The 14,783-nt window shown below is 43.0% G+C and overlaps 1 protein-coding gene across 4 annotated transcripts in view; it reads left to right on the forward strand.

The window, feature by feature from the left end:
- Positions 1–363: 363 nt before the first annotated feature.
- The window catches only part of LOC147124841 (receptor-type tyrosine-protein phosphatase delta), a 148,983-nt gene continuing 134,563 nt past the window's right edge, over positions 364–14,783 (forward strand). For 2 of the 4 annotated variants that reach the window (XM_085993914.1, XM_085993920.1), the window contains exon 1: positions 364–488. In XM_085993914.1, the coding sequence (XP_085850040.1) occupies positions 474–488 (15 nt within the window). In that variant the 5' untranslated portion in view covers positions 364–473. The remainder of the gene's footprint in view (positions 489–14,783) is intronic. The other 2 variants (XM_085993928.1, XM_085993934.1) reach the window with 1 other exon arrangement.

Genomic DNA, 14,783 nt, shown 5'->3' on the forward strand with positions numbered 1-14,783 from the left:
GTGTGGGTTGCTGCTGAAATTGGTTTTGGAGGTCATGCAAAATGGGCAATAGTGAATTGGCAATCTGTTTCACACTTGCCTGATTTTCTTTTTCATTGCCTTCAGTGGAAAAGAAAATCTGGGGTGGGTGGGGGTGAAACGTGCTGCCGATTCACTATTGCCCGCTTTGTGCTACTGCCCAAGAAAAATGTCAAACCCAGGGTTGAAAGCACAGATCAGGTCGAGTGGGATGCCAAAGTTGTGAACAGTCTGCTTGAACCTGAGATAGTGGCAGGGTGTGTATGTGCAGTGAATAGCTTCATTTCGGAGCAAGCTGCTTGCTTAAGAAAATTGTCTGTTTAATTAGATGACGCAAACATTTCTGACCTTATTATCAATTGCCTTTTTATCTTAACAGAGGCTACTATATAATTGTTGTGCCTTTGAAGAAAGCCCGTGGAAAGTTTTTCAAGCCCTGGGACAGTCCTGATGAAATGGATTTGGAGGAGGTATGTGTGCAGCTGCTACACAATTAAGTGGCTCATAACAGGAAGGGAAAAGAATTACAATCAATCAAATTGATTGTGTGTTTGCAGCGGCATCTTCTGTTTGTGTTTCTGTGGATATTTTGCTGTTTACTGAAATGAGTTCCAGAAATTGGGCTGGCAGCACCTGTAAACCACAGTCCAGTTGTGCAAAAGGGAATTATATTTCACTGAACAGATTTTCCTTTTATGTTATTAAGAATGAGAAATGCTTATAATGATACTAATAAATCAAAAGAACATTGCATAATTTGCATATACTTTTACTGTCATCTGCACCATAAAAATGAGAAAGTAGGACAGAAAACCTTTTGCTCCTTGTTCCTGCAGCAGACTATGCATAACTTGCGCCACACTTATTCCATCTCCCTAGAGCAGTGAATGACCATTGGTAAAATTTCCAAGAAGAGAAAAAATTGTAAATTTGCTCCTAGTCTTGTGAAACAAAACTGCTAGATAGCAGTCTTTAACAGTATTGTCTACATTACTGTCAGAAACATAGAAACATAGAAAATAGGAGCAGGGGTAGGCCATTCGGCCCCTCGAGCCTGCTCCACCATTCAATGAGATCATGGCTGATCACCCAAGTTCAGTACCCGGTCCCTGCTTTCTCCCCATATCCCTTGATCCCTTTAGCCTTAAGAAATATATCTAACTCCTTCTTCAATATATTTAATGAATTGGCCTCTACTGCCTTCTGTGGTAGAGAATTCCACAGGTTCACCATTCTCTGGGTGAAGAAATTCCTCCTCATTTCTGTCCTAAAAGCCCTACCCCTTATCCTTAGACGGTGACCCCTGGTTCTGGACTCCCCAACCATCGGGAACATCCTTTCTGCATCTAGTCTGTCCAGTCCTGTCAGAATTTTATAAGTTTCAATGAGATCCCCTCTCATTCTTCTAAACTCCAGCGAGTATAAGCCCAATCAACCCAATCTCTCCTCATATGTCATTCCTGCCATCCCAGGTATCAGCCTGGTGAATCTTCGCTGAACTCCTTCCATGGTAAGAACATCCTTCATCAGATAAGGCGACCAAAACTGCACACAATACTCAAGGTGTGGTCTCACCAAGGCCCTGTACAATTTACTCTGTTTTAGACTTTACCCTATGCACTTAATTTCCAAAGGGAAAGTTCTCTGATATCCAAGGGCAATTAATCAAATCTACAGAAAATTCATCCATCCTCACGTACCACCTACCTAACCCTGTTCTGCTGCACTCTGGAGATACCATTTCCAATAGCCCGGCAACTATTAGCCCACATTTTCCAATCAGCATTATCTTAACACTTTAAAATAAGTGAGTTATAACCAGCATTAGAATAACACCCATTGGAAAATCTAGGCTTTTGTGTTCAGTGGAGTATTTAATCATGCCTGTTTATACTTCCCTCAACCGTGTATTTATCCAGTCTCTTATGAAGGAGTTAATCAAAATAGTACCAACTGCTTTTGCTAGAAGACTATTCTACATATTCATTACTACACATAGTTTCCTCCAATCTCTCGTCACATTGTGTATTGTGTATTGATTTCTTTGTGGGTTCAATGATGAGATATTTATGAAAGAGAATGAGTTTTAATCTAAAGTCTGTTCAACTCTTTATACAGCATTGCAGGAGCTATCATGCTAATGATGCATCTAGAACGAAACTGAAACTAAAACTAACTGCCTTGCTTCTCTTGGTCACATGCCCTCTGCTGGTCAGGCACAAGCAATCAATACCTGCAAACATGCTATTAAGGCATCATAATCGAACAGGCAAATACCATCTCTATTTGCTGATATCATTACATATTGTAAACTATAAACATCTGTCTTCCCTTTTTCTGTGGTTACTCTCAATAGACCATTTAAAACGTCATCAATACTACTCAACATCTCACAGATATGGATCATGGGTCCTCTCAATTTTCTTTACACTAAAATGACAATAAGTTTAATTCTGCAAGTTCCACATCATAATTGGAGCCTTCCCCAATACCCCAATGCTCTTATGATTGTAGACGGCAACAAATGATACGCATTGTGCCCTCATCAATGACCTGTACAAGGTTAGAATGACTTATTTTGGCTTCTTATCAAGTGTCCTTTTGCTGACATCTGGTATATAATTAGCTTTGTTCATAACCACTTCATACTGACTAGAAACTTTCAGTAAATGTCAAATAATCAGACATAAACAATTTTCTCCTCCTCCATTGCTAACGGACACTCTTTTGTTTTGCCAATCCCTTTGCTGTTTCACGTTCCAGTGTGCAGTACTTCACATTTGTGTATGTTATAGTTTAACTGCCATTCCAAAGCCCATCTGCTTAATTAATCCCTTTGAATGCTGTTTACCTCCCTTATATTTATCACTCTGCCACATTGCTGGAAATTATCTGCAAACATTCTCCTCCACATTATATAGGAATATGGTGAACAGCAGAGTTACTTAGAATAGATCTGTGCAGAACTTTGCTAATCACTTTTACCCAGGTGGAGCTTTTTCTATTTATCATCACCTTTTACCCATGTTCCACCCTACATAAACGTGAACTTATCCAAAACTCGGCTGCCCATGTCCTAGCTCGCACCAAGTCCCTTTCACCCATCACCCCTGTGCTCGCTGACCTACATTAGCTCCCGGTTAAGCAACGCCTCGATTTTAAAATTCTCATCCTTGTTTTCAAATCCCGCCATGGCCTCGCCCCTCCCTATCTCTGTAACCTCCTCCAGCCCCGCAACCCCCCCCGAGAAATCTGCGCTCCTCCAATTCTGGCCTCTTGAGCATCCCTGATTTTAATGGCTCCAACATTGGTGGCCATGCCTTCAGCTGCCAAGGCCCTAAGCTCTGGAATTCCCTGCCTAAACCTCTCCGCCTCTCCACCTCTCTTTCCTCCTTTAAGACGCTCCTTAAAACCTACCTCTTTGACCAAGCTTTTGGTCATCTGCCCTAATTTCTCCTTATGTGGCTGGGTGTCACATTTTGTTTTGTAACACTCCTGTGAAGCACCTTGGGACGTTTTACTACTTTAAAGGCGCTATATAAATACACGTTGTTGTTGTTTATAATACCATGCCAGTTTTCATTCCAGCCAGCTAGCTTTCCATTAACTCTATCAACCTTAACCCTCTTAAATGCCTTATATGTGGAACTTTATCAAAGGTTTCCTGAAAATCAATGTAAATTCAGACAATTGCAGTAGATTTATGAGGCAAGGCCTATTAAACCTATGCTGACCACCCTTTGTGACCTCTGTGCTCTTTAAATGAGCTTTGATGGCATCCCGTATAAAACTTGATCATGTGGCTGTTAGGCTGACTGATCTATAATTTTTAGCTTCATACTGTACTTTTTTTTTTAAATAGCAGGACTACATTCTCTGTTCTGTAGTCCTCAACTAGCTCCTAACCCTCCTAAACATATTTACTAGATCCTCACACATTTTCTCCTTCACTTCTTTGAGGACACTTGCCCAAGTGCCTGTTAAACATTTAATACTTTGAGTTTCCTCATAACACGTGCTTCAGCAATGCATGCTGGTCTCACGGATTGTTTGAGCCAAAATAACTGAATCTGGCATTTGATCACTGTCTTCATTTGTGGAAAACTGATTTGCTTTAATACATCTGCCATTTTCTGATACTCTGCAATATATCTTCCTACTGCTTTGAGTGATGGGGGCTAGACATTCTAATCTCTTCCCGCTTGACGCTTGTTAATTTTGTCCTCCAGTTCTGTAATCAATGTAAATTACATAGCGTGCTAATATCTACATTATCGATGCCTTTCATCATTTTAAGGACTTGGATCACATCTCCTCTCAATTTTCTTTTCTCCAGTGAGAACAAATTCTACTGTGCAGTATGATCAAAATCCTTTCTCGTTACACTCTGCCATTAATTTGTTATACCCTGCAGTTAATTTGGATTTTATACTTGAGTAGCTCTTATGACTTGTTCTTTTTGCTCAGTGCCGCTTTAAAGAAATATTGCATTAACCATTCCGTGCTAAATATAATTCCTTTTGGCTAAAATATATCAAATCTTGCTCTCTATGACCACTCCAGGGAGCACATCACCACTCCTGTGTTTGATGAATGTAATTGTTGAGTCTGACTGTATTGCTCCAGTTATGAAGGGGTTAGGGGAGGGAGAATGCAGGACTATGAGTCATATTTCATTGCTGACAAAGCATATCAGATTGGAAGACAGTATATGATTATCCCTTTTGGTTGGGAGAGACATGATGGACGGTGCCATGCTGCGTCCCTTTCTGTGGACCACCAGGATTCATCCCTCCTTATTCTCTCTCGCCCAAGCATCAGTTATTTCAAGTTCCTATGTTCTTTGCCAGTCGATCAAACTTAAGTGGGTGGTATTCATTATGAAGCCATACACGTTCTTACTAATTCAGTGGTTTGTGTTGGAAAGCGTGTAGCCCTCGAGCCTCCCTCTAAAGACACCAGTAAATATCTCCCTTGGTAACATTTAATGTTCTGTGAAAATTAACTGGAATACACTTGGCCAGGACACCAGGGATAACTCCCCTGCTCCTCTTCGAAATACTGCCATGGGATCTTTTACGTCCACCTGAGAGAGCAGAGGGAGCCTCGGTATAATGTCCCATCTGAAAGACGGCACCTCCGACAGTGCAGTGCTCCCTCAGCACTGCACTGGAGTGTCAGCCTAGCTTTATGTGCTCATGTCCTCTGGAGTGGGACTTGAACCCACGACCTTCTGACTCAGAGGCGAGTGTGCTACCCACTTTTTTTTTTATTAATATACTTTATTGAACATTAAGAGCATTTACAACATCGTGATCATTTCATTGTATGATACAAATCAATTCCGCCGCTCTGCACAGCCATTCCGCCACCACATTTTAACATCAAAACCTGAAGTTTAATTTGTCTCCTGTAACATATATTAATCGATTGTACTTTAAAAATTGGTTGTAAAATACTATCCTTAAATTCCTTTCTGAATAAAACATCCACAGACCCTTATAATGGTCTTTTAGCTTATATTTAAAATACTCTTTTAGATTGATTCTCCTCCCCTTAAAAAAAAGAGCATTCCTTCTTTGCACAATCACAAATCTAGCCAAACTGAACATTAAATTAATTGCCGCTCCGCTGGACTCTGGCAGACTCTCCTGCAATCCCCATCTCAAAATTGAGTCCCACGGGATTCCCATTCTCGCTCTTCGGTCCCCACCCAGCAAAAAAGCTTCACACAACTGTCGAACATAGTACTTAAAGTCATTTAACTGCGGACATAACACCAGTAAATGGGACAGAGTCTCATCCCGTGTCCCACACACTGGGCAAGTTGCCGCCTCCACTCGTCCAATCTTGCACAAGACCATCATGGTAAAAATCCGGTTATGAGCCAATTTGAAATCCAATTCAATCCACTCTGGACATTTAAAATTCGCCCACACTCCCTTCCAAATCCTGTTGAAGTCCAGCTGTGGGTATATACTCTGCCAAAACTCCTGACCAGCAGGTGTCTTGAATCTCCATTCTCTAAATACCTCATAGAAATCTCGAGTATTACAGTTGTCAAATTGGACCAACTCTCCCCCTTTCTCCAGCAGAAAACTTGGAAAAGCAGGATACATTTTACTTCCTTTGGAGATTTCCGCATTTATTTCTTCCATCCAATCCTGTGGCATTGCCCTCACAATCTTCTCATACATGATTCCTATTGCTTTTTCCTCTACCTCCTGATCCTCCTCCCACACCATGTCCCTCACTATCGCTTCCGGCAACCAACCTGGAATTACCTCGTACAATACATCTTTCACAGATATAATCCCAGCTTTTATAAAAGCTTGATTAAATAAAACCTCTCCTTCGATGTTGACCCACCTGTTCAAAAATAAGGGCTGTTCTAAAAATTCCTCAGCCCCCTTGGGCATAAACTGCACACTTTTTAAAAATTGGGCCCAAGTCTCTGCAACCCCCTTATAAAACCTAAGGAGAAGTCTAATCGATTTCAAAAACATATTATTGTATTCCATATACAATATCCCCTGCCCTCCTATCCCACTTCGTTTTTAAAAATGCTTAAAACAACTCTTCCAAAACCTTGTATTTGACTTCTGAAGAAATCTCTTCACCCATTTGATTCTAAAGGATTTTTTCTTCAAATCAATATCTGGGAAATTGAGTCCTCCCTGATTTCTCCATCCAGTGATGGTATTGTAAGCCACCAAGGCTGGTTTCCCTTCCCATAAAAACCTCACACAAGCCTCTCGGATGGACTTTTCCGCCCACTCAGGAATATCCTCCACCGTCAATAAGTACCATAGCTTAGATAGCAGGAGAGCAGACACCACTGTCACTCTTCCTTGCACTTTCAACCACCTTCTTCCCCATCTTCCCAAAATCTTTTTAATTTTCATAACCTTCGGTTCCCAATTTAATCGATCCACTTCATCCCTGTCTTTCTTGCACCCCATGAACTTCCAAAACCTCCACCACCTTAAAGGGACATTCCCCCAACCCTTCCCCCCTACCCCTCCCTGCAACCAGGCATTGGGACTTACTATAATTCACTCTGGCACCTGAAGCTCTACAATATTCCTCCACTACCTCCATAGCTTTCCTCACTGACTCCCCATTTCTCAATGTTAAGGTTGTGTCATCTGCATATTGGTGTATCACCGACACCAGCCCAGAACTGGGGACCACAATCCCAACTACACTTTGTTTCTTTCGCATCATGTAACCTAATGGTTCTGCTACCAATGTGTACAACAGTGGAGACAGGGGTCAACCCTGTCTCACTGATCTCTGTATCGGAAAATACTTGGATAAAAAACCATTACATTTAACACAGCCAGATATGTTTGAATAAAAAATCCTTATCCACTGAATGAAATTTTCCTTGAAATCAAATGCTTCCAAAACCTTCAATAAAAACTCATGAGAGACCCTATCAAAGGCTTTCTCTTGATCTATCTTTAATACATAAGCCTCCCTCCCACTCTCTTCCATGAGCTCTATCGCATCTCGGATTGAGACCATAGATGTCCCGGCCTATGACTCCATAGGACTGAAAGGGCAAAACTATCTGCGGTAACACCTCTTTCAAACGATTTGCCATAACCCTCGCCAAGATCTTATAATCCACATTTAATAATGTGATGGGCCTCCAATTCTTCAGATCCCGTCTATCCCCTTTATTTTTATAAGCTAAGCTTATGATATCTCTCCTCATAGATGGGGCCAGGCTTCCCTCAATTTTAATTTCCTTAAAAACTTCTAAGAGCAATGGACTTAAAATCTCGAAAAATTCTTTATAAAATTCTGCACTTAGTCCATCGGACCCTGGGCTTTTCCCCCCCTTCATTCCACTTATTGCTACTTTTATTTCCGCTAATCCTACTTCTTTGTCACACATGCTTCTCTCATCCTCCTTTAAACCCTCTTCAATAAAAGCAGTAACCTTCTCCATCGCCAAATTGGAAATGTCTTCTTTTGTATATAACTCTTGATAAAAGCTGCTAGCCGCCTCTAAAATCTCCCCACTTTCATGAATGATCTTCTCCCCAACCTTCAACTCTTCAATTAACGATAATCTCTGTCGCAGCTTCTCTTGCTCTAGAAAATATCTAGTGCATCTTTCGCCCTCCAATGCGTCTCTAGCCTTTGCACAGAGAATGGCCCCCTTGCATTTTTCAGCTTGCAATAATTCCCACTCTTCCTTTAGCACCCGGAACTTAGTCTCCGCTCATCTTCTCCCCTCCGTCAACTGCTTTCCAGACATCCGTAAACCTTTTGTTTATATTCTCTTTTCGACGCCAGTTAGCTGCCGCCCTCTTTTTCCCATAATGTACCTAAAAAACTTTTACCTCATATTTGAAATTGTCGCACCAAACTCTTCTTTCTTTCAAGAACAAAGGTTCCTTCCAAGCATTCTTTATTATATTTATAATCCCTTCTTTATAAGCAATTTCTTTCAGGTATTGATTGTTTAAAATCCACACCACATCCATCTTAACTCTGCTGTTCCTAATTCTCAGAACCAAAGCCGAGTGATCACTAAAAAATATTTTTTATAATAAATCTCCATCACCTCAGAACTTAACCCTTCCTGCATTAACACAAAATCTATTCGGCTCTGTTTTAAAACATCACCCACCCAACCTGATCTGGAAAACTTCCTTTTTATGGGGTTCCGGTCTCTCCACAAGTCTCTCAGATTTAAAGTTGCCATCATTTTTACAATCATCCCTCTGGAGTTATCATCCTTAAAGGTCATCTGGGCTGAAATGTCCATCCGAGATAAAAATACATTAAAATCCCCCCCATACAAGGATTTTCCATCTCTGCCACTTCAGTGACTAACCCCCGAAAAAACTCGCGATGCTGGCAATGGTCGTTCGGTGCATAGATCACAGAATCACAGAAACCCCACAATGCAGATAGAGGCCATTTCGGCCCATCAAGCCTGCACCGACACATATCCCACCCGATCCCCGTAACCCCTACACCAACACATATCCCACCCTATCCCCGTAACCCCACGTATTTAATCCCCCTAACACTAAGGGTCAATTTATCATAGCCAATCAACCTAACCCGCACATCTTTGGACTGTGGGAGGAAACCGGAGCACCCGGAGGAAACCCACGCAAACACGGGGAGAATGTGCAAACTCCACACAGACAGTCACCCGAGGCCGGATTCGAACCCGGGTCCCTGGTGCTGTGAGGCAACAGTGCTAACCACTATGCCACCGTGCTGATATTAAAGAGATCGCAATTAAATCCCTCCATTTTTACCCTTAGCCGTAAAAATCTCCCCTCAGTGTCCTTGTCCACCAAGGCAACGTTCTCTTTTATGGACGGACTCACCAAAACAGCCACCCCTCTACGGTTATTGTTTGCACAGTTTGCAAACACCTCTCCCTTCCAAACCTTCTGAACTCTTTCTAGGATATCCGCATCCCAAAAGGTTTCTTGCAGACACAACAAGTCCGTGCCTTTAAAAACCTGCAACAACTGCTGCAATTTCTTCTCACCCCTCAGTCCGTTCACATTAATCGAGACCAATGTAATCATGGCTCCGAAGAAGGGAAGTATGCCTGATAACCTCCCCATCATTTAATCTCTGGCCCTTCCCTCTTCACATGCTCCTTCCCAATTTTTCGGCCAGCTGTTGCTTTTTCCTGCAGCCTCCGACTCTTTTTCACCTCCTGTTTGAACCTTCCCTGCTGTTTCAGCCTCTTCCTTGCATTAAGTTTGGGCCCAGGAGCTGCCCTTTCTCCCTCCTTCTGCCCCTCACTAACCTTTCCCTTTCCACATGATGCCACCCCACCCCCGACTTCCATGTCTCTGTCCCCCGCTAATTCCTCACTCTCAAGCTCTTCTGTAACTCTCTGTGCGTGCTCCCGTCAGATACATAATCCTGCTCCCCGTCAGATATATCATCTCCCATAGAGAGTCTTCCTGCTATCGCGGTTTCTCCAACAGTGCCGCTCCCTTCGACCTCATCTCCACCTCTGACCCTTGCTCCCTGATCCTTCTCTCTCTGGGACAATGGCGCACCTATATTGTTCCCTTCTGGCATCTTTGTCTCGCCGATCCCGTCCTGCTGCCCCTTTAAGGCTCCTGCCTCTTGCACCCTCTCCTTGTCTTGCCCCCTCCTGCTCACTGAGATGTCCAACTCCCCGTCTTTCTTTGGAGTACTTACATTTACCACGCACCCCGCTCCTGCCTCCTCTCCCACCGCAGAAACCAGATTCTTTAGGGAGAGCTGATCCGTATTAAGGCTCTAGTCTGCACTCGACCCTTGCTGCCCGCTGCTGTCTTTGTTCTTTTCCACTGTACTTGGTGTGTTTTCCACCATCTCCATCCTGTTCCCTGCTCCGCAATTTTCTGCCTCCTCCTGTGCTCTTTTCTCCTTCAATTTACCAGCTGTGTCCTCCGACTGCTCCGCTCCTCCGGCCGTTCCACTCACATCTCCTGCTCCTTCTCCCATCTCCTCATCACTCATAGAGCTTCCTTCTGCCTCACACTCACAGCGGGTGCGGCCTTTGCGACACACCCCACAGCTCGCCACCTTGCAGCTCCGAGCGATATGTCCAGACTCACCGCAATTATAATAGTACAAGTCTGTACAGTTTCTTACAAGATGGTCGTGTCCAAGACAATAATAGCAAACCTTCACTTGGTTCTCATGCAGCACTCGAAAGTACTGCACTCCTTCCAGTGTCTCGAATTTCATGCTGTACGGTAATGACCTCACCCCCTCTGGGAACCGCATCTTTACGTAACGGGTTCCATCTACCCGTGTTCCTGGATAGTATCTCCTCTTTATTGCTGAGCAAATGTTAATGTCCCACGACTCCAACTTTTTGATTAGCACATCGTCCTCAATATAAACTGGCAAGTTTAAGAATTAAACCACCATCTCTTCTGAATATAGCAGAGATACCTCCAAGAACTTATCGCCAACTTTCAGACTGAGTAAAAGCCTTTCCACCTCCTCTTGGCCACTGACCATCACCTCGAACCCAACATTCGGCTTTGGTCAGCAGGCAAAGCAGCTTCCCTCGCCACAATCCTCATGTACCGCTTGGATAATATCCCAAGCTCGTATCTCCTTATCCTCACACTGAACCACCACCGTGTTTTCTTTTCCAAACCTCCTGGGATCCTGGCCCAAATCTTTGGGCCTTTTTCTTTCCCTTCCAACCACAGTTTCTTCCCTAATTAAATTCCTCTTGGGAACACTGTCCTCTGAGGGGCCCGGCACTCTGGACCCCTCAGCAGCCATCTGGCTGTTTTTGTGGGCCAAAAAGGCCCTAAAACCTGAAAACAAAAACCCCAAAACCCACCACCAACTTTTTACAAACTCACTCCAACTCCCTGCTGCAATCAGGCAACCAGTAACACCTGGTTCACTCCTAGCCCCTCCCACCTAGAGAGTGCTACCCACTGAGCCACAGCTGACACAGCTGTACTTGAGTAGCAGGAGGTACTCGGTGCTTGAGGGCCTGTGTCAGCACGACAGCCTCAGAAGTGGCAGCCCCAGTTGCAGTGCCAGGTACCTTTAAGTAGATTTATGAAATTATTATAGGACAATAGAAGGAAAAGGTAGTATTTTTAATATAAATAAATACTTGTGAATAAGGCCATTGGAGCACATTATCCTGAAGCATATTTTTGAAGAATTTGAAACATTGGCAGACATTTGTGAAGTAATGACATTGTATTATCTTGTACCAGTTTGGAAAATACTCTGAATTAAAGCTGTGTTCCCTTCCAAAAAAATGTAAATATATGTGAAGTCATGAATAATCACCATAATTATAAATTGTAAGATCACTCCTCACCAATCAGGTAATGCAGTCTATCAGTGTGAAATTCAGGTCTCGAATCACAGAGATCCATGTCCGAGTCTAGACACGCAGCAAAAGCACTACAGTGCTCAGAGTCTTTGGCTGCATATTCTGTTTCTTAGCAAGAAAATATTCCTTTGTTTCAAAAAAAAAATGTGTAATTAAACCCAAGAGCATGTGCAGGCTGGCAGTGATGATTTTAACATTCTTAAATCAATGGGTATTGCCAGTCTGGTGAGTAAATATTTGGAAGAAAATGGCAAGTTATTAAACATTCATACTATTTGTTTCTGAGTTCTATGCTTGGGTCTTTAGGCCGGAGAACTGTTTCACAGTTCCGTTACAATGCAAGGCTAACTCAAAGCAGAGAACATGCAGAGAGTCTGTCAGTTAATCCTGATAACTTCATGACTTTGTCCTCTTTCACTGTTGATTGAAATGTTCTGATGCCTATGATTTGCTCTGATTATTAACACTGAAGATATGTTCCAGTTAAAGTCACTCTATGTGATAATGATGAATATGTTTATACATTTATATGGAATTCTTCATTCTCCTATTTTCACAAAGGTTAATCAATACGCCTTTGATAAAATAGTGGAGAAGTCAATTTATACAAATACATTGGTAACTAATAGAAAGGAAGAAAGACTTTCATTTATATAGCGCCTTTCACGACTTCTGGACATCCCACAGTGCTTTACAGCCAATTAAGTGCTTTTTGAAGTGTAGTCACTGTTGCAATGTAGCCAATTTGCGCACAGCAAGCTCCCACAAACAACAATGACGTAACAACCAGATCATCTGTTTTTTTAGGTGATAGTTGAGGGATAAATATTGTGCAGGAGAACTCACCTGCTCTTCTTCTCCCATGGGATCTTTTATGTCCACCTGAGAGGGCCGACGAGGCCTCGGTTTAACATCTCATCCAAAAGACGGCACCTCCGACAGTGCAGCACTCCCCAGCACTGCACTGGAGTGTCAGCCTAGATTTTTGTGCTCACGTCCTCTGGAGTGGGACTTGAACCCACAACCATTATCTCACTCCAGGATGACTTAAACCCCAGATCCCTTTTGCTCACCACATGCCCATCATACCATCCCTGTGTCGTGCCATATGACAGCGCCCTCCTGGATGCAAAGGTGAAATGAGAGACACCACAAAATATTGCAAACTCCATTAATAAATTTATGCATAAACATATCACACATATCGCATTCATTCTAATAACTAATGATCATTGTGCCTCCCATAGTTGAATAACTGCCATTGTGTGCAAGGTGTGAGATGTGGGTGTGAGTGTTGATAGGTGGAGATTGTTGGGTGGGTGAGTGCTGGGGGTGTGGTGCTTTGGGCAGTCTGTGAAGCTTGTGGTACAGATGGTGCTATGTAGCATTTGTTGAAGCATTCAATCACCCTGACCACCCGACTGAGGTGGATCTGCCATGAGAACACCTGCTTCAGTCCTCCGGCTCCTTCCTCTTGTTGTGCTTCTCCTTGCTGAGCAGCTGCACAGCCAGCAATGATGAGAATGAGGTGCTGCAGTATCAATGAAACTCTCCTTTAATTACTGGGAAAAGCCTGAGGCAATGATTAGTTGAGATTAGACTGCACCCGATATTGGTCCACTCTTTAAGTGTAACGCCACTGAGCTAGGCCTTTAAGACTTGATTTAGCGCTCCAATCATTTCTTTGAACAGTGAAAATGAATTTTGCGTGCAGTTTAAAGCATTAGCGCCTGGCACTAATTCTAAAACTTTTCTAAAGATACCGTCCATTCCCGGGCTATAATGAATTTCTAGCCCATAGAACGGTTACAGCACAGAAGGAGGCCATTCGGCCCATTGAGCCCGTGCCAGCTCTCTGCAAGAGCACTTCAGCTAGTCCCATTCCCTTGCCCTTTCTCTGTAGTCCAGCAAATTTTTTTCCTTCAGGTACTTATCCAATTCCCTTTTGAAAGCCATGATTGAATCTGCCTCCACCACCCTTTCAGGCAGTGCATTCCAGATCCTAACCACTCGCTACATTAAAAAGTTTTTCCTCATGTCACCTTTGGTTCTTCTGCCAATCACCTTAAATCTGTGTCCTCTGGTTCTCTACCCTTCCACCAATGTGAACAGTTTCTCTCTATTTACTCTGTCTAGACACCTCATGATTTTGAACACCTCTATCAAATCTCCTCTCAACCTTCTCTGCTCTAAGGAGAACAACCCCAGCTTCTCCAGTCTATCCACGTAACTGAAGTCCCTCATCCCCTGGAACCATTCTTGTAAATCTTTTCTACACCTTCTCTAAGGCCTTCACATCCTTCCTAAAGTGTGGTGCCCAGAATTGGACACAATACTACAGTTGAGTACAACCAGTGTTTTATAAAGTTCCATCATAACTTCCTTGCTTTTGTACTCTATACCCCTGTTTTTGAAGCCCAGGATCCCGTATGTTTTATTAACCACTTTCTCAACCTGCCCTGCCACCTTCAACGATTTGTGCACATATACACCCAGGTCTCCTCGTTCATGCACCCCCTTTAGAATTGTAAATAAAGCAGTCAGAGTTATATTCTACAAGCATGTTAAGTGTTTGTCCACAATTTTCACCAGCAATAATTTCTAGGTAACAACAATAGCCCGGATTTTGCGGTCAGCAGCAAATTGACAGCGCTCGCCGTTGACCTCAAAGAAAGCTGCCCACAAAAATTTAGTGGGCTCTAGAGCATCGATTTCCCCCTATTCTGATGTGGCTTTCAATCTGGCACCATCTATAGGGGATCTGTGGCACCCAGGAACAGTGAAGTCGTCAAGCAGGCTGAGCAGCCAATCAGATTGAAGAATTCTCATAGACAGCAAACCCGGAAGTAAAAAACACTGATTATCACTCACTTTTTAATCATTTTACCGAAAGCAAAATAAAGAT

Source organism: Somniosus microcephalus, chromosome 1, assembly GCF_052327205.1.
Source record: "Somniosus microcephalus isolate GS21.2 chromosome 1, FLI_Smic_1.0, whole genome shotgun sequence".
Classification (NCBI taxonomy): domain Eukaryota; kingdom Metazoa; phylum Chordata; class Chondrichthyes; order Squaliformes; family Somniosidae; genus Somniosus; species Somniosus microcephalus.